This window comes from Crassostrea angulata, chromosome 3, assembly GCF_025612915.1.
Source record: "Crassostrea angulata isolate pt1a10 chromosome 3, ASM2561291v2, whole genome shotgun sequence".
Taxonomy (NCBI): domain Eukaryota; kingdom Metazoa; phylum Mollusca; class Bivalvia; order Ostreida; family Ostreidae; genus Magallana; species Magallana angulata.
The window spans coordinates 29,975,014-30,002,488 of NC_069113.1; the positions used below are offsets into that span (position 1 = coordinate 29,975,014).

Here is a 27,475-nt window from a genome sequence, read left to right on the forward strand (position 1 = left end):
TATAGGATGAGGAAAATGAAAACATTATAAAATCATTAAATCTTGTCTGATCATTATAATAAACCTTGCTCACCAGAGCAACAAAACATTATCAAATCAGCATTAAAAAGTATCAAATTCAAAATATGTTCACAAATAATTACAGTTGAGCTTGCACAAAAAGTTAAAAAATCTGCCAATTTTTATCTACGTATTTTTATGGTAAACACCAAGCCCCTTTTGTTCTCTATTCCTATTTACCCCCCCCCCCCCCTTTGTGGTCCAACCTTTTTCCAGGGAATCATGGTTTGATCAAACTTTGATCTGCACAACCTATGCTCTCACATAATTTTCTGCTTTTTTGTCGGAATGCTTTTACAGAGGATTTTTTAACAATTTTTCTATATCTTCCTGTGTATAAAATCTGACATCCTCCCCTTTGTGGCCCCACCCTACCCCTGGGATTATGATCTAAACAAACTTTAATCTACATAACATGAGGATGCTTCCACAGAAGTGTGAGATTTTCTGGCCAAATGGTTTATAAGAAGAAAATTTTGAAAGATACCAATTAATTTTCAATAATTCTAAATTATCTCTCCTTTAAAAAAGTGTGTGGCCCTTAATTTGAAAAAACTTGAATCCTCTTCATCCACTGATGCTTTGTGCCAAGTTTGGTTGAAATCAGTCTAAGAAATGAAAATGTGAAAAGTTTACGCCAACAACAACAGTAACAGACAACGGACAAATCTTGATCAGGTGCACATCTTCAGATGATGTTCAACATTCGAGGGATGTTCGGAAATTATTAAAACATTAACTCTAATTCCTTTGAAAAAAAATATAAACCATTGAAATTTCACCAAAAGGAAGACCAGGAGAGAGTTTATCAATGTACAACATTTCTAGTCCATGGCATGATTAGATCTTTCTTGTAAGCTGGACAACTTGCATTCCTACAGTGACCCGGAGCAACCGCAAATGTATATTGCAACGTCACTTTAACGCTTCTTATTGCTCCTATGTTTTAAACACCTTACAAATGAACGAAAATTAGAATTATTATTTATTTCCCATCTTTTGTTTTCATTTCAAGATGTCAACATTTACCTATTCTCTCCATTCTTATTTTTGTGTGTGAAAAAATCAAGTCATTTCTACCCAAAAGTCAGATTACTGTGAAATGTTTCCTACAGTCATTCTGTACATATTTTAGAACTGTTGACATAAGTTAGTGGGTAAAAAGTACTTGATATTTTGTCCATTTGTCTTAATTATAGTTAACAATCAGTGAAAAAAGACAATAAACTGAAACTCTTCATCCCTCTCCATTATATAGTTTGACTGTATAATACCAGTGCAATAACCCTCAAATCATGTAGGCATAGATCACAATTCAAAGTCAGATTTCTAATTAATAAAAGAAGGCTAGGTTATAACTACCTATGGTTAGTGAAGCTTACTGGGAAATGATGACATTTAAATCACCTTTGATCTCAAACACCCACAAAACCAACCTTAATTAGGCCACATAAAATTAATATTTAGATTCTCATCCCGATTTGCAAAAAATATGGGGCGGGTGGGCGGATTTCATTTGTTATTTTTTATCTTTTAAAAAAAAACCTTTTCACCGTTCATGTTCTAGAAATAACAACAGCTGTATTCTTTTAAATTGTTAATGTTGGTATGAGTACACAAACGCACTTGTATTATTTTAATTCCATTTTATTTGGACTTAACTGTTAATGCATGAAGACATTTGTATCCTTACGATAACAACATGACTGGAATCAAACGGTAATGTACATGTTTCCGCAGTCATTTTTTTCCCACACAATTCTTTTCTTCAAAATAAAATAAAATGCATTGGGGTGCACCATTTCAGAGGGGCGGGTATTGATGAGAATCGAAAAATTAATTTTATGAGGCCTTTTCATAAAAAATAGCAGAATACATGCTTTCTAAATTTCCTTTATTTGGTTAAAATGATGCAACATTGCAGTTCAATGTGTTATAATAATGTCTAAATATTTATTGTAGAATCAAAAGTATTTCATATCCCACAAAACCGGAATATCAGACACTAGCTAAATTACAAAAACAACAAAAATAAATAATAATAAAAAACAGTTTTATCACAGCATTCATTTCAATAAAAATTCAAAATGCAAGTATACATCAAATATTGATCAAGTTTATGCGATCTATATCCATGTTTCTGACAGTCATGTCATGGGAATGTATTAAATAACACAGCAGTAAAGAATAATACCTAAATCTTTGGCTTGCTTTAAACTTTAAGTGGGGCAGTTTTGATTGTCTTTCTAAAAAAATATTAACATACCTCAATTATCTTTTATAATATGTAAAAGTAATAAAAAAAAAATAACTCAAAAAATGATAATGATCATTTTTATCACAATGAAATTATCTTTTATTGATGTATGGAATCATTACAGTGACTTTAAGTGGGGCTAAAAGTTTCACTTACAAGACAATCAAAGGAACTAGGGAATTCGCTGTGTATTTCTGTATAAAGACTTATCATATCTTATACATGTATATAAAAATATACATGTCTTTTTTTCTATTAAGCTGCATGGAAATATTGTTGGACGGATAATATCAGCTAAATGCAAAATTGTGTTGATCACAGCATCAAATCAATGAGCACCAATAAATAATGTATAAAATATGAAATTAATATGGATGAAAATTAGCTAACAGTGAAAAAAAAAATTCTTAAAAAATAGAAACCAGAACATCACACAGTTTAATACATGCTTTCATAAATATATATATGGCATATACTATATGTCATGCAAGCCAAACTTCAATGTCTGCATTAAGTCTTATTGATGGTTAAATTATCTAGCAAATAAGTTACACTGAGAGAACTCAGTTGAAAGTCAGAATATGTTGTAAAGTCACTACTTGGTATATATTTACACAACTGAACAGCTAGTCTATGAGCACACGATATTATATATAGCACTCTCTTGCTCGATGGACTCCTGGTGTAAGGCATCAGAACTTAGTACCAATAGAGATCTATGTGGTCTAGCACGACCTGTCAAGAGCCAAAAATCAATACTTAATAGTAAGAAGAATCAAGTCATTTATTCTGAAGTTTAAAAATAATGTTGATATTTATACTCTCAAGTTGTGTGAGTTTTCTACAAGTAATAAAACCAAGCAACCAACAGTTTCAAGAGTCAAGCTATGAGAATAGAAAAACAGTGCAGAGAATTCAGTTTTCTATTTATAGAATCACTACAGTAGGATGGTCAAAAAGTCAGTTACACTTGACATCTTGTCTAATTTCACATTTTGCAACGAATTAAATTACCAAACTTAACAGAAAGACTCGTAAAATGTTTAAGTTGATAAAATAAAAAGTTTTGTAGTTTTTGATTTTTCAAGATTTATATAAAATGTCAAGCATATACAGACAGTGTTTACAGAAGGATATATAGGACAAACATACATACAATATAAATATATATATATATATTTATACATAATCCATGCAGCTGTGTTCAGTCTCATGTAAATAAAGAAGCAATGCTTTACAGTTTGCCATATACTTTAGAATGTCTCAGTATTAGTTCACAGTTTTTAAAAAAATCAACCATATTTTCATTATGCCGACTTAATGCAGACATGTTCAGGCAGATTAAATATGAGCTGACTAAACTGATTGTTGTTGTCTCGAGCTGGTTGACTATAAAAAAAAGAATGACTCTCTTACACAGGAGATTTTATTTGGGCAACTTTTTGACCATCTTGCTGCATAATATGTTGTAATCTTCCATTTAATGACTCCGAGAATTGTTGTGTGTTCACCAAAGAAATCACTACACAGATTGCTACACTCTATATCCACCACGTGCTAATGAAACAACCTGTGTTATAGGTCATTTAACAAATTTTCTTGGAAGATTGTGTACTTCTACCAAAACAGGCAATATACAGGGATACTTACCATATACCACCATATATTACGATCAATCAGAGCTAAATAGAGTAATAACTAGAAACTTAATTTACAAACTGTTATATTTACCCTTATCTGCTCTGCAGTTGACTGTAAATTAAGGTAGCTCTCCTCAAGGTTCTGAAGCTGAGACTGTATTTGTTGAGCAAGTTTTGGGACTCTTACATTATCATCCATCAAATGGCGACCTCTTTTATTCACATTATCGAGAGTTCTTCGATAATCTTCTATTTCTTTGATCAAAGCCTTCAAAATAAAGTTTTCAATTTGATGATTCGTCATAAAGGTCTACATACAAGATGAGGTGCTTTAAAGCCCTCTAAAACAAATTTATGGATAGAGCTCCGAAATTTGCTCAAGTATATAAAGTGTCTGATTAATATCATAATACCTATATGATATACTGATGATGATTTAAATTTACTAAACTACATTTTAACCTCAACACAATCTTTTACTAAGATATGCAAATTTAATCATGTGTCTATAAATGGTGCTGGAGAGACCTAGCAGTTCTGCTATATATGAAGAAAAAATTAAGGTTTTTCAGGTTTGGTGGGTTTTTTTAAGGCAGGACATGGTCCATTTTATTGACATCATAGAGGAAGAGGTAATGAAGAATGTTGTGAAATATCTACTTTTAACTAAATAAATTTCAAAGTTTTGATCCTTGTCATAACTGCAGCTATTTTTCAATAATTCACTTTCTGAAAAAATCAAAGAGAGCAGAATTACCCTGTGCTTGTCAATCTGTCTTTGAGTCAGTTCCATAGAGCTGACATTTAGTGAGTTGTGTGACATCAGTTTAAAGGAAATTTGAAGAAGCCACTTTTCACTTTCCTGCTGAGATTCATGGAAATCTAAATGGTCATGATAAGACCGCTCAAGGTTGGCCACAACTTCCTGCAATGTAAAGGAATACTGTAGGTATTTGAATACTAGACCCTTTTCTTCTTTTGAAATTTAAGTGCTACAGGGACATGAAAAATCATAACACAATGTATTTATATAATATTGACATTTTATAGCATGAACTTACTCTGGCCCTGTTCAGAACCTTGTCATAACGGTTTTGGACATCTGCAAGAGAATTGGACACCTCTGGGTTTTCACTAAGGGCCTCAAGATTAGCCACCCTCTCGGCCAGTTCATTGACCAAGCGGTGATGATTTTCGACATCGCTGAGGACAAGTTTGTACTTGTCGAGCTGTGTTTTCTTTTCTACTAACTGTGCCTTTGGTTCTGGCTCCGCATATAATGTATTCTCCATATCCGCCAGCCATTTGACCAAACTACCATAGTATTCTTCATAGTCATTCCACCTGTCCTGAACTCCCTCTAGCATGGAGCTACATTCAGATATAGCCATGTTTAGTTTTTCCCATTCATTGGTAAGTTCTGTCACCTGCTGCTCTATTAACCGTTTACCGTCAGAGGAAGTATTTGGTAATATCCTTTCTGCTAGGTCACACACAAGATTGACTTTCTGTAAACCTTCATCCATGCTTGCTGTTATATCCTAAAATGATACAATTTTAAAATAAATTAATGACAAAATCATGTCATACTTGCAACTTATAAAAAAAACAAGGCCCAGTGGTCTTAACAATAACCTGAGTATAATACAGCCTTGTAAAGAATTCACAGAGAGGATTATGTAGAAAGTTTACAAAGAGATCATTGAAGCCAAACAAATTATGATCAGAGCTTTCAGCTTACTGAGATGTGGCATCATCTACACGAGACACCCATCATCATATTAAATGAAATCAAAGTTCATGATCTATTTCATTATATGTTACAAGAAAAAGATATGTCCAGTTAACTTATACAACACCACATATTTAATGTGACTTTCTCATTCAAATTATGTAAATATCAATAGAAAATATTACTTACTTTGATGTCTTCTATACGTTCCTGGATGCTATGCCAGTCTCCACAGGTGTCATTACATGCAGTAACTCGTTCATCCATATCAGCTAACCAATGGGCAGCAGAGTCAAAGGCTTCATTGTACATCTTATGATCTCTGGCATTCTCAGACAACTTCTGAATCATATTCTATAAAGAATTTTGAAAATTAAAAAAAAAATACATATTTTGTGGTTTTGAAAGCCAATAATATATTTCATGGACAATTGATTTATGGGGGTGTACCTAGATATGTATATACAACAACACAAACAATAAAGGGAAAATTTGTAAAATTTTCAAGACCCCATCTTCAGGACAAAATTAAAAAATACGTAAGAAAGGAGAAAACCTCTACAAAACTAGCACTTTACTAAAAGGATCACTTGTATATAACAAAAGAATTGACCTATAGGGCTGATATTGGTTTCTGTCTTTACAAAGAGCAAAAGGTTTTTATACACCCCCCCCCCCCCCCACCCACAAACACGATACAATTTGTCTAAAAACTATGATACTTGAAGAAATCCTACCTTTGCCTGAGATACCAAGCCCTGGTATTTGACAGATAGCTGCATCATGTTGTTGCTAACTTTTGGATCGGTACTCCGCTGGCACACAGCATCTCCACACTCTTTTACATTTTCAAGATTCATTTTCTTTTTCAAAATCTCTTCAAAGATATCCTTAAATTAAGAAATAAATAATTGAGGTGAATTTTCTTTAAGAACAAGTTTGATTACTCCATTATTATGGAGTTTGTTTTCATTTTCCTATCACCTGAGAAACTTACAGTTAATGTGATAGCAACTAATTTGATTTACCAATAATACTGTAATGATAATAATGAATGATATTACCTCTCCTTCCATAAGCTGTTGTTGTTTGCGTTGCTCATCAGGCTTGTTTTCCATCAGTCCTTTTATTCGTGAATCCATCCTATCGATCCACTGTAAAAATCTTTGGTATTCTTCATCCAAGTCATCCCAATTTCCAATACAGGATTCTAGATTAGACTCCATTTCATTAACAGAGGAGGCAAATGTGTTCCAATCATCTTTTAGGTTTTGGATCTCCTTTACAATGGCTTCCTGACCCCTTGGTGCTGTGGTGGCCATTACTCGTTCACCCTGTTGAGTAGCATTGTTTACCATATCCTGCCCTTGTCTCATTTCTCCTTTGAAATCCTGTATTGAGGAAATAATTTGGATATTGAGTCCATCTTTATTTTTAAATGGGACAGACCATAAGTTCTTTATTTTACAATTTGACAAATAAAAGAAGAAAAAAAACCCACACAATCAATTGTTGTAAACAAGTAAATTGGATATAAAAAATGCTTTGAGTATCAGAAGATTTCCAAAAAATTAGCATATAGGTATTTTCTAAAGATTTTCTACCATACTGTACACATAAAGCATTTCCCTGAATGACATCAGTGAACACCAAAAAAAAAATTTCATTAACTCACAACAGTATTCCATACCTTGAGTTGCTGTAACCTATCCTGCAAGATTTTCTTGTCTCCAGAATAATCGCTTAGTCTCTGTAATCTGTGACGATTATTGGCCAGCCAGTCCAGGCAAGCAATGTATGCTCTCCTATACTCCTCGTGTCCTTGAACTTGTTCATCAAAGCAGACAACCTTTTCCCTGGCGAGGCCTGTTAGTCTTGTAAATCGCAACTTTAAGTCTGCAACCATACTGCGAGGCCTCATGTCTTTCAATTGATCTGCCTTGTCTTCAAGCCTGTCTAGACTATCTTGATGGGCAGCTAAATCGTTTTGGATTGCCTAAATGATAACAAAATGGTAGTCTTAAGCCCTATTTACATGATGTGATTTTTCAGATCTGACCCACCACATCTTACAAATCGGACCGTGCAAATAAGAAAATCATAAGTCAGATGGAGTCAGATGAATGTCAATTTAAATTCAACTATATAAACTTACTTTGTATCTTTCAAGGCTAGATCTTTTTTCTGGCAGGTCCACTCGTAGCTCAACGTCTGTCTTAAGTTTGTTTTCAACTTCAGTTAGCCATGATGAAAGTTGTTCATAGCAGCGATCAAAGTCTCCCCATTGAGATAGAGCGGATTCTAAATTTCTCTTGCCCTGGGAAACATCCGTAAGAAGATTTTCATACTCTGACTTAGCCTTATCCGTTTCTTGGCGGATCATGTGACATCCTCTCTGACTAGTGTTGGGTAGTGTTCTTTCAGAATTTTCCAGCAAACTTCGAAGATAACAATGGCCTTGGTCCAATGCTGCCTGCAGATCCTGTAGGTTAACAAAAGGCCAATAGGCTGTAACAGTCACCTGACTACCATAGCCCATACACAAATATGGGAGTAGAGAAGAAGATTTTCAAAGATCTAATTAATTTTGACTGTATGGTATTATTGGCACCACCCTAGAGCCAGAACCCCTGACCCAGGACCATGAATTCCACAATTTTGGAAGAGGGATTCATGGACATCATAACCATGCATTAAGTTTTTTCTTCACATGAAAAAGATTTTTGAAAACTTGCCCCTTTTTTTGCCTATCTAGCTCCATCTGTGGCGCCCCAAAGGTGGTAGAGCCTTGATTTTCAAAATTAAAATTCCTCTAACTATAGAGACGCTTAACACCAAAACTGGTAACAAAGACCCTTGTAATTTTCAAGGAATTTTTTAAATAACAATATCTTATTCTTAGGGGGAAAAAACTTACCAAAATCTGTCCCAATTTGCCATCAACATCTTCTTTGGTCCCTGACAAATCATGCACATTTCTGAGTGCCTGTTTAGTCTCTGTAAGCCACGTCTGAAAGTCTGTGCAACTCTGATTGTAGTTCATATGGTTCTCATAGAAAAGCTCAAGATTTTTCACAATATCCTGAAATTCCATCACAATAAAATGAATAAACACATTAGCTTGTTTTGTTTTACCTAATGAATAAAAAACAAGAGGCCCATGGGCCACATTGCTCACCTGAACAACAATTAGCATGATCAAATCAGCTTAATGGAGTTATAATACAAATTATCTGGACAATGTAGCATGATATATGTAGATCCTGTATAAATAAAAATCCAGCTTTTTTGCTTCAGCTTTTCTGGTCATTCAGTTTTTTGGGAGGAAGATTTTGAATGATTTACTCTATATGTTCCTTTGTAAAAATTTGAGCCCTTATTGTGGCCCACCCCTACCCTTAGGGATCATGATTTTCACAACTTTGAATCTACACTACCTGAGAATGCTTCCAAATTAGTTTCAGCTTTCCTGGCAAAATGGTTCTTGAGAAAAAGATTTTGGAAAAATTCTTGAAAATGTTCAATAACTCCTATATATCTCCCCTTAAAAAAAGGGCATGGTCCTAACTTTTCACAACTTTGAATCCTATTTGCCTAAGGACGCTTCCTGGCAAGTTTGGTTGAAATTAACCCAGTGGTTCTGGAGATGTTGAAAAGTTTAAGGCCAGACAGACGGATGGACTAATAGACAGTTGACGTAAAATATGATCAGAAAAGCTCACTTAAGCTTTAAGCTCATGTGAGCTTATAATATATATTCAAAATATAATTTCAAAATGTTTCTATTGTAAAAAAACAATTGCAAGCACTTAAAGCTTTTTTTTTAACAAGACCAAGTACAGTTCAAGTGTGCATGACTTTGCGAATCTTAATCCAATTCACATATCCATATTAAAACTGTGTGCTTAACACAAGAAGCCTTCAAAAACAATTTTGAATTTACTACAGTAATTGCTAATTTTTCTGTCAGCTGTTTTCTTCAATTTTATATAAATGTAACAGCAATTTAATAGTGCTGGAACTTGATGTCATCAATAGTCCTCTGCATAACAAAAATCAAAACTTGATACTAAAATAACTTAAAAGTAAAACAAACCTTGGACATGCTGATCACACTGTGGTATCTGGTTGTTAGCTGTGTTATAGCATGAGAGGTCTTGGCATCAGCATTGGTTTGTAAAAGAGCTTGAGCCCTTTCATTGACTCTATCTAGTGAACTTTGATGAGTTAGAACTTCTTCCATGTAATTCTGTATAAAACAGTATGATAACTCAATTCCACAAATCAAAATAGTAGCATTTACCTCTTTCATATAATGTGTGTTCATGAATGTGTAAAGCTAACCTGGTATTGTTCCCAATGCTTTTTCTTTTCATCTAAGTTACTCTTTAAGTCAAGATCAGATCGAAGGTAGGTTTCAGTTTCCTTCAGCCAGCTATTGAACTGATTATAACTGTCTTCAAACTCGTTCCAACGACTCAGACATCTTTCCAAATCGTCTTGAGCTTCTTTGAGCATGACATGATACTCTTCAAAATCCCTCTTCATTACACTCAATTCCTTGCGTATTTTGGTCTGGCCAGAAGGAGAAGTAGAGGATAGAGTATTCTCTCCTGTTTTTGTGGCATCATTTAGTCTCTGTGTACCCTCTCCCAAGTCTGCTGCAAGACCCTGTGTTATAGAACAGCAAAATATTACTGAAATCATTGGACATGATTTTGGCATGAAACTGTGTGTATGCACAAGTATGTGTGTGTGTGCAAATGTGTGTTACTCAATCTTTATCTTCTATATTAGGCACCACAATCACAGATTGTGAGCACGTTTATGGTCTATTAGTATATTACAAGTGCTGTATATAAAGTTCAATAGCTGAAGTTAAAGTGGACATTCATTAATAAAGAAGTCAATTTGGTAAATTGGATAATTGGTGACAGGGATTTCAAGTCCAAAGTTTCTTTATCACAAGCCTTTTCTGGATGTAAATATCCATCTTCAGGTGAACATACACATGAACATAAATATCTTCTGTTTGTTCACATGAAGACCCATGTTTAAATCCAGAAAGCACTTGTGAGAAAGAAACTTTGGAACTATGCATTTTCTTTCCCTTTTTTGGGGGGGGGGGGGATTCTGAGCCTAAAGATGCATGTGATAAGTACTGTCTTAAAGTGTCAAACAAAATCAAAACAAACCCGATCTCACCTTTGAAAGTCTGGACATCTATAAATTACAGTGCTTAACAGATACACAAAAATTTCATAACTATCAACATAGGAATTGCTATTAAGATTGTTAAATTGACTTGATAATGCGAAGCAAAGATGGGAAAAAAATTTCAAACAACAAAGGAATAATGTATACCTTAGCTCGTTCAATTTTTCCCATAATGGTTGACTTTTCCCCAAATGTATCTGAACAGGTTGCAAGCTTTTCCCGAGCAGCTCTCAACCAATGAACAAAACTGTTACAAGAGTCGTGATAAGTCTGATGTTGAGCAACACAGCGTTCTGATTTTGACAACATGTCCTGAAATATAATAAGACAAAAACTTTCACATTGCAATCAAATACAGTACGAAAAAACATGAGCTTTTGATATGAGTTTTTCCCTATGATCCAAATTCCACTCCAAACATATAAAGCAAGAGTTAAATATGTACGGTATTTGTTAAATCTTACCATAGCCTGGTCTTTGATAATCTGGTATTTGTTCAAAATTTGCGATGTATCTGTTGTAGATTTGCTGATAGGACTATTTGTGGCAAGGTCATCAGCCTTTGCACGCACCGACTCTATCATTGGCTCATAAGACACCACATCTTGGTAGATGCTCTACAAAACAGAGCAAAAATACAATAAAATTATATCTCAAAAATCCAATTTAAACATGATCTCATAATGGTTCACATAATTTGAGTAATTAAATGCAAGGTTTTTTGGGAATACAAAATTAAGTACCAGTACTATTCATTAGATTTTTTAAAAGTTTTAAAAAATTCAAGTTAAAAAAAAAAAACAACCAATATGTATATCTATGACATCTTGGCCTAATTTTAAGAGAAGGAGGCCTAAATAGAAATAATGAAGTTTGTCTCTAAACAAAGAGCCTGCATGGTTTGTGACTCAACATACTTATAGCTCAGTGTAATCAAGTTAAAACTTTTCAAAAACTTAAGTTTTCCCTATCACAAGAATCTATTCTTACAATATATCATATATGTAACTAAAGAAAAAATAATGGCCTGAAATCAAAGACAAGGATAAATTTTGTCCAGTCTCTATAAAAAAACTGGTGCAAATCCTGAGATATTAATGAACAAAGAAAAAAGTGTAAGCAAAGTATCTTAGAAATATTTTTACCCATATACTCTCATACATATGGAATTAAAAGATACCCCCAAAACTTTATTTGCAAGTGGTAAAAATTTCCCAACAAGATAAACACTTTGCTATGTTACATGTTCAAAAGATCAGAAAAGCACCATAAATCTTGATTTAGACCTTAACCCAAGACAGTGGAAAACTTTACATAGAAAAAATAATCTAATGTCATTTAACCTTCAGTCTTTGCAGTTCAGTCTTTTTCTCTCCCAGATCAGCTTTAGGTTCAGTTTCCCTCAAGCGTTTTTCCATGTCTCTAAGCCATTTCTGAATTTTCTCATAACTGTCACTGTAGTCTGACCACTGTAGCAAACAAGACTCTAACATGACTTTTGTGTCCATTACTTCAGAAATCATGTTATCCCACTCCTGCTGCAGTTGTTGCAACTCCTTCCGGATCATTTCACGGCCCTCCATAGAGGTGTTGTTCATCGTCTTCTCTCCCCACGTACTGGCAGTGTTGATTTGAAGCTGTCCTTCTTCTTTTACAACTACAAATTCCTATGAAAGAAAATGCGACCGTGATTAATAAAATATTATCAAGCTACAAAGTCCAAAATTTTTAAAGATTTTAATTTTAAAAAACATGGTTTATAACACGTCAATGCAGGGAACCATGTTTGTAGCTAAGTGCCCACGACAATTGATTATCATACTTTACAACAAATGAGGAAGAATAGAACTAAGTTTGCTATAAACATGGATTTGGTATGGATGTGTGAGCAAGAAACTGTGTATTAATTTACGCATACCGGTGGCACAATCAACACATTTAATTTTCTAGCAAGTGCATCCTCTGCTGCATAAAAATACCTGAAGTTTTTCTAGTTGAGTCTGGATCTTCTGTCTGTCTCCTGTAGTATCTGCACAGACAGACAACCGCTCTCTGTTAGTCTGAAGCCATCGAGCAGCATCACTGTATGCTTCTGCGTAATGTTGGTGATCCATTGTATGTTGTTCATAGCGCTTCATCAGCTCCTAAAACAGAGAATAATGACAAAGATATATCCGACATCATCATACTGACTGGTGCAACTACAGAACATTAAATCCTTTTACCTTTTTTATGTTTACTATTGACATGATGTAAAAAAAAAAAAAAAATGTATTTTCAGTTAATCTAAAAGGAGTTTTTGGTAAAATTAATTCCATGCATTAATAATAATATACACATAATGCTTGCAACATTGCTCATGACATACACTTTTGATTCACTCATGTCAAGGTTTTGTGTATCTTTGAAGATTATGTACAAGATACTGCCCATACAAAAAAAAGTTACACTTAGTCATAACTTTTCTGTAACTAAAGTGTAACTTTTATGTACCTAAGATTTAGGCACATAAAAGTTATAACTATTTTGTACCTAGATTGGACTTAAACTTTTTGCCCTATAACTAAAATGTACCTACATGGAACTTAGAAATTTCTTAGTATAACTAAAATGTACCTACATTGAACTTAGAAACTTTTCAGTATAACTAAAATGTACCTACATTGAACTTAGAAACTTTTCAGTATAACTGAAAAGTACCTACTTTGAACTTAGAAAATGTTCAGTATAACTGAAATGTACCTACATTGAACTTAGATACTTTTCAGTATAACTAAAATGTACCTACATTGAACTTAGTCAATTTGTGAATGTGTTTGGACTTTGTCATTTTTACACTAAAAATTTAAGAGTATCTTATCCAAGAGGTTCAAGTCTAAAGTAGACTTTTATCACAATAAATCTAAAAACTAATATAAAATATCGTTATATCTTTGTTTTTTATAAAAATCACGATAAGTGGGGGGGGGGGGGGGGGGGGGGGGTAGATGGAGGTTGCTCACACACTGGGTAGTAAAATCACTAAGATTTGTTTGAAAACAATGACATAACCATTATAACGGGAATCCAGTCCATCAATTGCAACACAAACACCTGTCCAAAATTTTATTGTTTTTATTGTTTTTATAAGGCAGAAACAGGAAATCACTTTCCGCCTGAACGCACACACATCCCAGGTTAACAGTAAAGGGTGTCTAAAGAGGTCATGCTTAGTCCGTGCTGTGATGACACTGATGTTTGTTTAAGTGTGTGTTTTGACCAGCAGACATTTTTTATTTTGCTCCTGCAAGCATTATTTTGTTATCGGTCTCTTGAACATCATTAGACATATTACGATTTCGTTTAAACACTGTTAAATACTAAGGGGTAGCATCAACTTTATATTATCACTGAAAATTGTTCCAACTTTTCATGGCCTACCCCATGAAGAAAGGAATAGAGTAGATTTCTAGAATTTGATTCAGAATTTTCCCGCGACATCGAATGCATGCGAAGAAAGGGGGGGGGGCTGGGGAGGGGTGGTAGCATTGTTTGTTATTATGAGATGGGTTCATCATATTTATTCACATATTTCATTAATAGACATGCTGTTAATAAAGAACAGTACTGCTATTTCCATCTGTATGTTTTCCCAGTACAAGCCTATCTCTCATCGTAATTTATAACAGCACATAGCTATAAGGACTGTGTTATAAACTTTGGGAAACATGTTTTATTTAAATAAGGTGTTATAATTTTTGGTTTTACATATTCATCAATTGTAAAAATGCATTGGTATTTAAATTGATTTAGTTTTTAAAATTCCCTCAAATTATTCAAAATGGTGGCTCTTGAGACCGGAAATGCCCAGTTTTGATGATCGGTTAATAAACTAACAGGTTGTAAGGAAAGAAAATATTACTAAAATTTGTTTCAATTAAATGCAGAATTCTTAAGATAATATTAAGTAAATAATATTGTTTTTTAACCAAAATAAATTTTAAAGATTTATCCCGGTATTAATCGTGGCTGTATCGTGATTGGCCAAAATTTCAAACTTTGACTTTCGTGAATTCTGATTGGACAATTGCCATTCCGCCATCAAATTTTGAAATGGGCAAAGAAAACAGGAGTTGTTGTGAAGATTTTCCTGATTTTTTCAAGAAATATGCAGAATCACAGCGTGTTGTATGTAGTAATGAAACTGCAAGCAGTGGTTTCATAAAGATAGACATGCTTAAGACCTGGATGATATGGCTTTAGTTGTGGATGACCATTTCCATTCAGGGTAAGTCTGATGTACAAACAAGTCATTTTAAATAATGCATTTGTGTTTGCTTATCTCAATTTCTATATTATTGCTTTGCACTTAGAAATGAATTACATTTGGAATAATTCTAGAATTCTAATAAGAAGTGCGTGATTTTATCATCTATATCAAAGTCTATGCAGCCATGTATATCTAGTGATGTACATTCTAAATTATGGCCGACTCTTTTAAAAAGAGTATCATTGTATTGCAGAAAAAATCCCAACCAAGTCCAGCTAGCAGACTGTACACCAGATTGAAGATACATCATTAATACAAGATGAAAAAAGTAAGTGTGTGTGTTTATCAAGTAAAGATATACAGATTTTAAATTTTTAACCATATATTATGTATATCTTTTAGTAAATGAATTATTGTAAATCTGAGAATATAATGGCCACTGCATGCTGTATCAATGTTGACTTTTTTTTAGAGGGGGGGGGGGGGGGGGGGGTACTAGGTCAACAGAGAATTGAAAAGTTTTACTGATATTTAATAAAAATTTATGCTACATATATTGAAAATTGTCAAACAGTATCATGTTTTAAATATTATTGCCTTCTTTTAGATTAATGGAGGACGAGGATAATACTATGAAAGAGATCATATGCAAGAGCAACCGTTCCCATAGAAATACATGCAGCCATGTAAACAGAAACCAGTTTTCACCTGCCAGGTGCTGGTCACATATATATTCAACTTGGTATGCTATATAATTTTCTGTTTTAAGTATAAGGTAGTTGTCAAGGATTTTAACAGTTACAATGAAAGTACATGTAGTAAGAAATTGCCATAATGAAACATTCTTTTTTATACATTTTAGGAAGTTCAACAGATTCAAGAAACAGATCCAGTTGTTTGCTGATAAATTACTGCAGGTCATTGGTATCATCTAGAACCAGGACTGTTTTAAAAATCATACTAGTATGTTTGGAACAAAATCATGCTAGTATATGTTAGGAATTTAACCTAAAACATGCTTTAATTATGAAGGTTTTGGTCAAATTTTGGTTTACAAAATAATGTTTTTCAAACTTTCTATTCAAATTTAGCAAGAACATTAGACACACATGTAATCCCAAATGGTTTTATGTTAGATTATTGCTTTATTTAAAAAACTTGCATATAGGGTCTGTAATGATTTGAGATAATTATGTAAACAATAAAATGCTTTTTTGGTGACATATGCGGGATATGAATGTAGCGACATTGCAGAAAAAATACATTACCCGCATTAGCGAGTTATGTAAATTTTTTCTGCAATCATTGCTCCCTTCATTACCTGCATGAATCGTCAAAGAAAGTTATATTGTTTATATTTACATCTTTCTTTTAACAAATTAATAAATTGTTTGTAAAGAGTAAGTTAAATTTACTATATTATTTTTAATGTGCATCAGTACGTTAGCTAAAAGAAACAGCCAAATTGTCTTCAATGGAAATGTGAGTCTGCATTGATATCCTGATTATTTCAATGATTTTTCTAAGGTCATTATAGGTTTCGACCAATCGTTAAACAAGGCGTTAACTATAAGTTTCCATAAGAAATGGAGGAAAGCATACTCATTAGATGTAAATATGATTCAGTAAACATATTGATTAACATAAACATTGACTTGTGTTCTTCTGCTCACATGAACAGATATGATTTTAAATTCCTATTCAAGAGCAAAAACAATTTGATGAAAAGTTCATGTCAACATAAGGGACTTTTTTTTTCATCAGTATAACACCTGTACATGTACCTGGGTTTTTTTTTTTATCTGAAGTTTATGATACAGATAGATATTTTTTGCCTACATCTGTAATTTTTCTGTGTAACTTTTCTGTACCTAAATGATAACTTTTTGTACCTACATCTATAACTTTTCTGTACCTAAACAATAACTTTTCTGTAACTTTATGTATAACTTTTCTGTACCTACATCTATAACTTTTCTGTACCTAAATGATAACTTTTCTGTAACTTTATGTATAACTTTTCTGTACCTACATCTATAACTTTTCTGTACCTAAATGATAACTTTTTTTGTAACTATATGTATAACTTTTCTGTACCTACGTCTATAACTTTTCTGTACCTAAATGATAACTTTTCTGTAACTATATGTATAACTTTTCTGTAACTATATGTATAACTTTTCTGTAACTATATGTATAACTTTTCTGTACCTACCTCTATAACTTTTCTGTACCTAAATGATAACTTTTCTGTAACTATACGTATAACTTTTCTGTACCTAAATGATAACTTTTCTGTAACTATATGTATAACTTTTCTGTACCTACATCTATAACTTTTCTGTACCTAAATGATAACTTTTCTATACCTATATGTATAACTTTTTTGTACCTAAATGATAACTTTTCTGTAACTTTAATTTGATACTTTTTTGTACCTAAATGATAACTTTATTATAACTTTTTGATAACTTTTTTATACCTATTTATTTTTATGAAAAAAATAAATTGTCAATAGTTACACTCTAGTTATGACTTTTTTGTACTTAAGCAAAAAGTTACAATATAGGTATAACTTTTTGATGCTAATTTGGAACCATAATTGATCAGATGGTTCCAAATTGTGCTAACTTAGTTATGACTTTTTTGTAACTTTTTTAAGGGCTCATAGGTATAACTTTTTAGTGCTTTTTTTTTGTATGGGTGACCTTTGAAGAAGCAATGAGGCTCGTATAGCGGGAGCTGAGTTGAGTGAGCTGTGAGGTCACTCGGTTGTCTGTAGTTGACTGAAGCAGGGTCTGAGCACGCTCAGCCAAAGAATCAAACGCTTCCTGTTTACTTGTAATCTTTTCTTGTATAGCCTGAAATATCAAAGACATGATTTATTTTTTTTTGCTAATTCTGGCATATGTATACAAACATTGAAATTTGGAGCAATGTGTACTCCAAATTTCAATGGTTATATAAATATGCCGCAGTTTGAAACAATTTTGAAGTTGATCAGTTCTTTCTCTCAGATTCACACATTTGACAGTTTTAGCTTATATCCTTTACATAATACATGTGTACTGGTATTCATAAACAATATTTAATCTGGCCATAAAAAAAAATATTTTGAAGATTCAGAAAGAAACTTACGTTCTGTTTCTCATACTGAATAGTTTTTTCTTCCAGAGATGCCTTCAGCTCTGACTCGGCCTTCATACTGTTCTCTGTGGTCTTCATCCACTGAATCAGCTCCCCATACTCATCCTCATAACGCAACCATTCAGCAAGCAATTTCTCTGTGAATAAGTTAGATTCATTTTCATACGTCTTACTACCGAAGCACTGAATATTGACTTTTAAAATTTAAAACAATCGTGCGATTGGTTTTACCTAGTGTGTCCTGCAGGTCCTCACAATCTTGTGAAAAGCCATCATACTCTGTTGTGAGCATATTGAGCTCTTCTTGAATAAGATCCTGACCCTGATGAGAAGTTTCTGGTAAAACCAGGTCACTCTTTGCCAATGTATTTTCTAGCCTTTCTTTGCCCGAGTCCATGTTTGCAAATATATCCTGAATGGGAACAATATTCAATACTGGTGTAATTTACTTGCTAATTGAAATCATTTTGCTATAACCAGGATACTCCAGCATCCCTTTTATGGTGCATTAGTGCCATATAGTAAACTATCTTGTGCCACAGAAAATCTCTCTACCACAATAAAAATCTTTTACTTCCATTTAATTTTGCCAAAACTGAAAATTGCATGTTTATCACCATTTGTTTCCGTCTCTAATTATGACAATATATGGTCTTTGAAATTGCTTTTCCCACATTTTGCACCATAGCAAAATTTCAAATTATGAAAAGCCCAAGTATTAGAGTAATTAAAAACAAATCCACATCCTGAATAATAAATTACTCAATCTTACTTCTGAAGGAAGATAATAACTGATATTTCAAGAGAATCTTTTTACCTGTAGTTTATGAAGTTGTGCTTCTACCACAGTTCTGTCCCCTCTGACATCACTACATAAGTTGAGACGATCTACCATGCAACTCAACCAATCACTTGCCTCCATAAATGTGTCTCGATAAACTTGGTGATCTTTGACATTTTTCTCACATCTATTCATCAATTTCTGTAATATAAAACTACTGTATGCACAAATATCAAGCTCTAAAACAAAAATGTCGTGTATTTTGTCTCAGTGATATCAACGTTGTTCAAAGGGTTTAAGTAAAATGCTGTGATGTCATTTATAAAATATAATCTAATTTAAATTCATTCTGATGCCAAAATAACAAGAAAAAAGTTCAAAACTTTTTAAATTAAAACTTTCAAATCCTTGCTTGCATTAATTGAATGAAAACTTGATAAAAGCAATTTAGAAATTTTAAAGTTTTAACCCCTGATACCTTACCTTAACATTTTCCAAAAGTTTTTCGTATCTATACACAAGTTGCTTTATTTGATTTCCTAAGTTGAGATCTTTGCTGGTTGCCTTCAGGTTTTCAGCTTTATCATTCAGATTATCAATTGTACTCTGTTGACTGGCAATATTTAACTGCTGAACCTATCATAAAAAGACATACTCCATTACATTTACATCTCACTTAAATAAATATATAACAATAATAAAGCAATCCTCAAATTGATGGTTGTTTGACTTGGAAATTAACATACCTTCACCCTCTCTTGCTGTAACTTTTTCTCTTGTAATGTGTTCTGTAACTGGCTCTCTGCCTCCAACTGATCTTCTAGATCTCTCAGCCAACGGCCAAGTTGTTCAATGCTGTCATCGTATACGGTCCACTGGGTTAGAGTACTGTCTAGCTTAGTTTTTAAGTCATTGATGTCTGCTGACAGTCCATCGTACTCCGACTGTAGCACTTGCATCTCACGCCGCATGCTGTCTCTTCCTGCTACCGATGTATTTGGCAACACAATTTGGAGATTGTCTAAAGATATCTGAAGCATGTGTAATCCTTCTTCTTTATCTGATACAAGTTCCTGAAAGATGATAACAAATAGTTTTGAAACATTTAAATATATTAAGCAATTTTTATTTATGGTTGTTCAACTGCATGTGGATATCTATTTACTGTTTTACTACAATCCTTGCCTGTAAAAGAAAAGGCATTGTAGCAGAATTGTGTAAGCAACTTGCTTCTTTCTTTAACATCCAAATTAGGAGCTGATTAGATGTTGTAGTATTTGATAAATTTTTTTTTTTTTGATCAGATAGATGTATTTGTTTGTACAAGACACCCACAGGGCTTGACAGTCCCCCCAAGTACTATAGCCATGTCATGACATTCAGAGAGTCTCATGTTTGCATTTAAGCTTCATTTTGAAGTTTAAACCTTAATCTGAGACTATTCTGACTGTTACCCTGCTTATTTGATGGATCAAAAACATTCATTCATGAAAATGGAGGGAGGGGGGAGAGGGAGAGATCATATGGGGGATGGCCATATTTATCCCCACCATCTTTTATAAAAACCCTCAAATTCTGCCTCACAGTGAATTTCACAAATTAATATTTAAACATCAAACCATTATGATCATCACACCAAAAATGGCAAGAATTGGCCTTTTTAGTTTTTAAAAAGTTAAAAAAGAAATACTGTTTAGGCATGACGGACGACGCACTACGGACGACAATGAAAGAAGACCAATTGCAATAGGTTACCTGAGTGACTCAGGCGACATTAAAATATCAGCGAATTTATTGTACATTAGAATTATTCTAAAAGATCACGAAGATATATCCTTTACTTAGATTGAAGTCTGTTACTATTCCATAAAGATCTTAGGCTTTTTAGAAGGAAAAAGGGTGGCTAATTCTTTACAGGTTTGTTGGGATTTTATTTCATAGACTCATTCTTATGATTTATAAATTATTTCAAGTTTCATAATGCATTAAAGATGTTAATTCAGGAGTCAGGGGCACCACAGAAGTGACTGAGTGACAGTTTACTTTACCTGTACAAGTGATAGTCTGTCCTGAATTACTCTTCTGTCTCCACTTGTATCTGACAAATGTTGCAGCTTTCTCCTCATTTCTCCCAGCCAATTTTTGCACTGATCAAAGGAGGAATTGTAAGCTTGATGGTCCAAGACATACTGATCCCATCGTCTACATAGCTCCTGAAAAATTTTGTTTTGTTACATGAGCACTGATCAATATAAAAATCAAGCAAGGTTTGAGGAGTAAAATTTTCAGGACTCACCTTAACATTAGTGTAGATGACCTGATACTTGGTACCAGTCTGTGATGCCTGACTTATGACACGCGTGTCAGAACTGACACGAACAAGATCTTGGGCTGTGTCACTTAAACTGTCTATATCACCTTGATGTTCTATTAAGTCTCTGTGGATGTGTTTCAGCCTATCTAGCTGAGTTTGCTTTTCCTTCAGTGTTGCTTTCAATTCTGTGTCTCTGACACGAGCTTCTAGATCTTTCAGCCATGATGACACTTTGTCCTGCCATGTTTCAAACTCTTTCCACTGATCCATGCAATTCTCCAAGTCAGCTTTGGTCTGATGAAAAAAAAAAACCATGTGTGATTATAAATTATCGAAATGCTTTCATGACCCTTAAAAACACTGTTATTTGGGTAAATACAGTAAAAAAATTTACAAAAACTGTTCAAAACTAGAGATATTGTGAGCACTCAATCTCACAAATGATACCCCCTGCTAAGAAAATGTATCTCTATTGGAAAGTAATTGATGAATAATTTTTCTTATAGTGACCTTGAACAAAAAAAGCTCAAAATAAGGACATATTTACAGGTCACTGGTAATCTTTTTGTCAAATTTTAGCTTTTAATCATTTTCCATTACAAGATATGGCCAAGATGGGAATTATGCATTTTTTTTAAACAATGACCTTGAACTTGTACAACTGACCCTGGGTCAAGTTCACTACACACCCTATGGTCATAAAGCAATCTTGATGTAAAGAAGGTACATCTAATGTTTCTCCGTAAGAAAGGTATAGACCAGACACAAATGAATTTTTTCTTCCAATTACCTTGAATTTGCTCAAATGACCTTGAGCCAAATCAAGACACACCATAAGCATAATACAGACCAGACACAAATATTTCACTTTTTTCCAGTGACCTTAAACTTGCCCAAATGACCTTAAGTCAAAATCATGAAACTCCCTCAGATCATAAGCAAATCATGTTGTAGCTTCCTAAACCCATCTGCATAAAGTAAGTCAGTATGCATTATTCTATTCAGAATAGGTTATCAATGACTACCTTTTTTCAGGCATGAGTTAAGGTTCATGGTATTTAAAGTTAAACCTTTTACCTTTTGAAGAGCATTGACAAAGGCTTCCCAGTCCCGATGCAGAGCATCTGTCTCTCGCATTACGATTTCTTTGCCCTGGGGAGCTGTATTGGGTATTACTTTTTCTGCTAGTTCCAGAACATTCCGAACTTTTGGCTCACCCTCCATTTTGGTTGCAACTATATCCTAAAAGAAAAATGAATTTGTTCAAATACACGCAAGATGCAACTACTAGATGTATTCCAAATGTAAGGCTCACTTCTTCAATAGATGAAAGCAACCGACATTGATAGTAGTTCCGGATGACCGCGCACACAGGACTGACCTCACCTGTGTACACATTTATTTGCTAGTTAATTTACCAGTTGCATATGATAAATTCATTCAGGGCTTGCATCATTGAGAATCAGTTAAACATGTAATTTTTAAGTTTAAAGTGATTGGCTTGGATTGATTTAGATGATTTTGAAAAATGGTCAAATTTTGGCAAATTCTGGCTCTGACCTTAGTACCTCTGTAGAGCAAAAGTAATGATATTTACAATATATGTTCCTCTAACTCCAAAGATGAATTATACCACATAAGAAGAGAATCGACCATTTAGTTTTCAAGAAAAGTAAAAATTGTTCATTTGTGATGCACACAACGTCAGATGGATGAATACGAACTGCCAAGCCATATATAATATTCATAAAACAATAAAGGGGGAAAAGGGTTTGTTTTTTTCAAATTATGTAACTACATGTATCATAACCTCTAGCTTATTCTACCTGCACACCTAAAACATACCTAAATATATTATGATGAATGAAACACACATTCAGCTCTAATTTACTTACTTCTGATATCTTAGATAGTGCAGAGTTCTAATAAAAAGAAATTAAAGATTACATCAACCAATTCCTACAAATCAGCATGTGCAACCTACTATCTACATTAATAAATCTAGCTTTTTCAAAAAATATATTAGACCATCTCTACTTAAAAGGGCAAATTTTAAAAATCCCAAATCTTATAAAAAGTAAACATAGTTTGCAAAAAATCATTAGCCAAAAACTTCCAGCAAATAAGCACAACTAAAAAGATTCTAAGTTCAAAAGAGCCAAAGGGCCAAAATTCCAAGAAAAATAATGGAATCATAATTTCCTTGTATTATGCATATCTGCATATTGCATCCTAGATGCTACAAAGTTTTACTAAATTCCATGCACCGGTTTATGAGGAGTGTTCATTACTATATACAATTATACATGTATTAAACATAGGGCCAAAATTCAAAGTTCAAAAGGGCCGAAATTCCCAGAAAAAAATGAAATTGTAATTTCTTGGTAATATACACTTCTTCACATTGTGTCCTAAATGCTTAAAAATTTCACCAGATTCCATGCAGCTGTTTAATTGCGCTTTTGAACTATTCATATACTATATTCAATAATCAGCCCAAATTCTAAGTTTAAAAGGGCCTAAATTCCCAGAAAAATTAAGGAATTTGGATATCCTGGTATTATGCACCTCTACAGTTTCTAGAAATTCCGTACAGCAGTTTAAGAGGAGTTGCACTTACAAAAAACAGGACTCACTGACTGACTGATGGACAGACCAGTCAAAAACATTTTATACCCCTAGCAACTTCATTGGTTGGGGTGTAGAATGTATTAAGTATGGGGAAAGAAATGGAAAACCTGACATTATAGATTTTATAAACAATAAAATGTGATATATATCTAACAGAGTGTAATGAAAGTGGGTTTTTTTAAATCAAAGTGGTTTTGTTGGAAGTGTTGTTACCATGCACATGCAGGTCTAAACAGAATAATTCGGCATTTTCAAATATGCTATATACACATATTTATTTCGAAAGGATTAATTGCATGCTTCGATCTTCGATGTTCTGCTATCAAATGCAAAGTACGTTGACAAGCAGGAAAACAAAAGACATAATCTGAACTTACACAACGTTGCTGATCACAAAGCAAAGAAAAAAAAAAATAAGTGTTTCGTTAGTGACAATTAATTCAGGTTAGCATCCTCAACATAAATACATGTATTAATATCACATGCATACATCTGAAAGACCATTAATTATGTGATGCTCCACAAACAAAGAGGTAGGTTCATAAAAAGAACATGTTTAACATATGAACATAATTTAAATTGTATGCATCATATAATGTATTATGGGCCGAGGTCATTAAAACTTAATACATGTACATGTAAAAGTACTTTGTTGTTTCATGCTTATGAATATAAATACTTATGCAATGATTATTATATATCTAATTTCTTCTAGTACTTTTGAAATTCAGTCTTAATCTACTATATATCTCCATCAAAATGTTTGTCAAGAGCAAATGCCCAAAGCTGACACATAATTATGCAAACAGACAATTCAATATTTTTATACAAGCTCTGTTACTTAACCTAGATAAAAACCTTAAGAAAAAGCATGTTGGTATACAATTTTGTTTATCAAATAAAGAGTAAAAAGGTTCTTTTTTTTTTTTGCAAAGGCAAGTTAATTTATCATAGACTTAATTAAAAGCTTGGTAAATCTAGTCTGAAAAAATTAAAATTTAAAAACGATACTATAAACCAATTGAATACTATTCAGCTCCTAGAAGTTCTTTTGAAAGATGTTTCAATATGTCCATATTAACAATCATGTATTCTACGAACAGTATGTGATATTTTTGAGCATGAACCTACCTATTTTACCTGTTAAACTTAATATGTGAATATATTATACAAAACACATCACAATCAGGTCTTACACTTTTTAACAATCCAGTATAATATGTCTGAAATTGCAGAAACACTAATGTTATTTGAGGGTTTTTTTTTTAAATCAGAATTTAACATTGATTTGAATTTTGCCTATAAATGCTGAACAAAAGCAATTAACCATTACAATTTTTTTCAAGTGTCTGTGTGAATCTGACATAGTCAAAAAGTAACTCTACGCCTTACAAAAGAGTAAATATTCAGCTATATATATAAACAAACTTCGTAACTCATAATTCCTTTGAGAAATTACTTTACATTAGTGTTCAATAATTAGTTTTAAAATGACAAAAACCAAATCAACTTTTGTGCCTAAGGAAAGGAAACTGTCTTTTTAAACAACATTAAGCAGTATTGTCAATAAAATATGAACAATGCTTAAAACTTTGATATTAACCTATATGTTCCCAACTGTACACAATTCATATTCACAACTGTACATATTTCTTCTAAAAGAGTTTATATAAAGCTGCAGATAACATTGTAAGTGTTTAAGCTTCATACATTTACTTATCAGTTGTATGTATATTTCGAATGCAATAAATAAAATAAAGCTCTCTCTTATCTGATATCGCCTATAGGAAGATGCAGAAAATTCAAAGTAAGTAAAAGAAGATGCAGAAAATTCAAAATAAGTAACTATTCTACCTGTATTTTATCAAGTCGACTTTGAATTGTGTGTCTGTCTCCTGCTACATCTGCACAAACCAACAACTTCTCCTGGATATTGTTGAGCCATTCTACACAGCTGTTGTAAGCATCATTGTATTGCTGGTGGTCTGCTACATACTGCTCAAAGTCATGTACATGCTCCTACAAGAAAAACGCAGCACATTGAATGGCAATTTATGCATTTGATGAATCTGTGCAAACATCTTGTACCATAATATAATGGATTCATAGAATTGCATATTATTTAACAATCATTGAAATTATGACTACGTGCAAGAAAGTTTTGCAAGCTTCACGAGAGCCTTATTTATCATTACAAATATTTCTCACTGTGAATAGTCATAACCTGAATAGGTGTGGATATGGCTTGATCAAGAAAATCAGTTGTCTCAAAACAAGATTTTCTCCTGTTAATTGCAGAATAAAATCGTCGCAAATAATAGTTGGTTTGCAATGACCTATTTTATTCATTTTAGCAAAGGACATGAAAATGTACAGCAGTTCTAAACAACTTATTTTGAAAAGGACGTTTGAGGCCACTTGAGTGATTTAGCCTTCGACCAATTGCATACTATGACCAGATTGGGGCAAGGGGGTTAAGAATATATATTCTAGACATGTACAGGGCAGACAGACAAACAGATCACTATTGGGCTTCTATAGTACAGGATCATAATAAAGAGATTCACTACTAGCTATCTTAAAGAACATCTTATGGTTTAAACATTCAAGTAAAGTCTCCACAATGTGATTGATTGCATCATGAGGTAAACAAGATTCATACCTTTGCAGCGGTGCAGAGTTTATGGTATCTGGCACGCGCTTGAGTGACAAATTTGGATAGCTGTGGATCACTGCTACTGTGAACTAGTGACTGTGCCTTATCGCTGACACTGTCAATCACACGCTGGTAGGACAGCACATCCTGATGCAATACCTATGAAGAAAGAACCAGGGTGTGTCTTATAATCTACCAAATCTAACAATTTCAAATCATGATGCAATTGAACAATAATACCTGTACTTATACACTTACTTTATAGCTCTGTAACAGAGATTTTTTCTCCTCCAGAGTTGATCTGAGAGGTGTCTGTCCTTCCAGTTGAGATTCCATGTCACATAGCCAGTGTTCCACCTGTCCATAAGAGTCATCAAACGATGTCCACTGCACCAAAGCTACTTCCAACTTCCTCTGGGCTGCTGAGAGGTCATCAAATAAGCTCTCCCATTCAAGTTTGAGAGCTCGTAGTTCCTGTCTGATCACCTCGCGTCCGTCTGCTGCTGTGTTTGGATACAGTTTCTCTCCAGATTCTACAGCTGAACTTAGCTTTCCAAACCCAGCATCTCTTTCTGCTACCAATTCCTATAAACGACAGAGACAATTATTCAAATGACAATGGAATTTAAATATAACCCGTATATGATACTGAATCATAAATATTATTCCTTAAGTAAATATATCCATAAAGGCAGGAAATAAAATCATTTAAAATTTATTAGTTTGATGAGATATTAGCTTCTATTACATGTATATACTTTTCTCCACAATTCTGATTCAAGCATTTATTT

The 27,475-nt window shown here is 33.3% G+C and overlaps 1 protein-coding gene and 1 long non-coding RNA gene across 2 annotated transcripts in view; one reads left to right on the forward strand and one right to left on the reverse strand.

Annotated features, from left to right (window-relative positions):
- The window catches only part of LOC128175626 (muscle-specific protein 300 kDa-like), a 173,893-nt gene that overhangs the window by 99,839 nt on the left and 46,579 nt on the right, over positions 1-27,475 (reverse strand). Inside the window, exons 54-81 of the mRNA XM_052841400.1 lie at positions 26,943-27,269; positions 26,691-26,843; positions 25,883-26,047; positions 25,225-25,251; positions 22,475-22,639; positions 21,380-21,691; positions 21,132-21,296; positions 19,830-20,156; positions 19,567-19,719; positions 19,120-19,284; positions 18,534-18,714; positions 18,294-18,439; positions 17,864-18,016; positions 12,886-13,050; positions 12,250-12,573; positions 11,371-11,523; positions 11,054-11,218; positions 10,034-10,360; positions 9,786-9,938; positions 8,607-8,771; positions 7,845-8,171; positions 7,380-7,685; positions 6,754-7,080; positions 6,427-6,579; positions 5,879-6,043; positions 5,019-5,498; positions 4,715-4,882; positions 4,049-4,225 (exon numbers count right to left, since the gene is read on the reverse strand). Of these exons, the coding sequence (XP_052697360.1) occupies positions 4,049-4,225; positions 4,715-4,882; positions 5,019-5,498; positions 5,879-6,043; positions 6,427-6,579; positions 6,754-7,080; positions 7,380-7,685; positions 7,845-8,171; positions 8,607-8,771; positions 9,786-9,938; positions 10,034-10,360; positions 11,054-11,218; positions 11,371-11,523; positions 12,250-12,573; positions 12,886-13,050; positions 17,864-18,016; positions 18,294-18,439; positions 18,534-18,714; positions 19,120-19,284; positions 19,567-19,719; positions 19,830-20,156; positions 21,132-21,296; positions 21,380-21,691; positions 22,475-22,639; positions 25,225-25,251; positions 25,883-26,047; positions 26,691-26,843; positions 26,943-27,269 (5,994 nt within the window). The remainder of the gene's footprint in view (positions 1-4,048; positions 4,226-4,714; positions 4,883-5,018; positions 5,499-5,878; positions 6,044-6,426; positions 6,580-6,753; positions 7,081-7,379; positions 7,686-7,844; positions 8,172-8,606; positions 8,772-9,785; positions 9,939-10,033; positions 10,361-11,053; positions 11,219-11,370; positions 11,524-12,249; positions 12,574-12,885; positions 13,051-17,863; positions 18,017-18,293; positions 18,440-18,533; positions 18,715-19,119; positions 19,285-19,566; positions 19,720-19,829; positions 20,157-21,131; positions 21,297-21,379; positions 21,692-22,474; positions 22,640-25,224; positions 25,252-25,882; positions 26,048-26,690; positions 26,844-26,942; positions 27,270-27,475) is intronic.
- LOC128175628 (uncharacterized) lies at positions 15,009-16,625 on the forward strand. The gene is made up of 4 exons (XR_008242702.1): positions 15,009-15,173; positions 15,409-15,483; positions 15,763-15,897; positions 16,018-16,625. It is a non-coding gene; the product is annotated as an uncharacterized LOC128175628 (long non-coding RNA).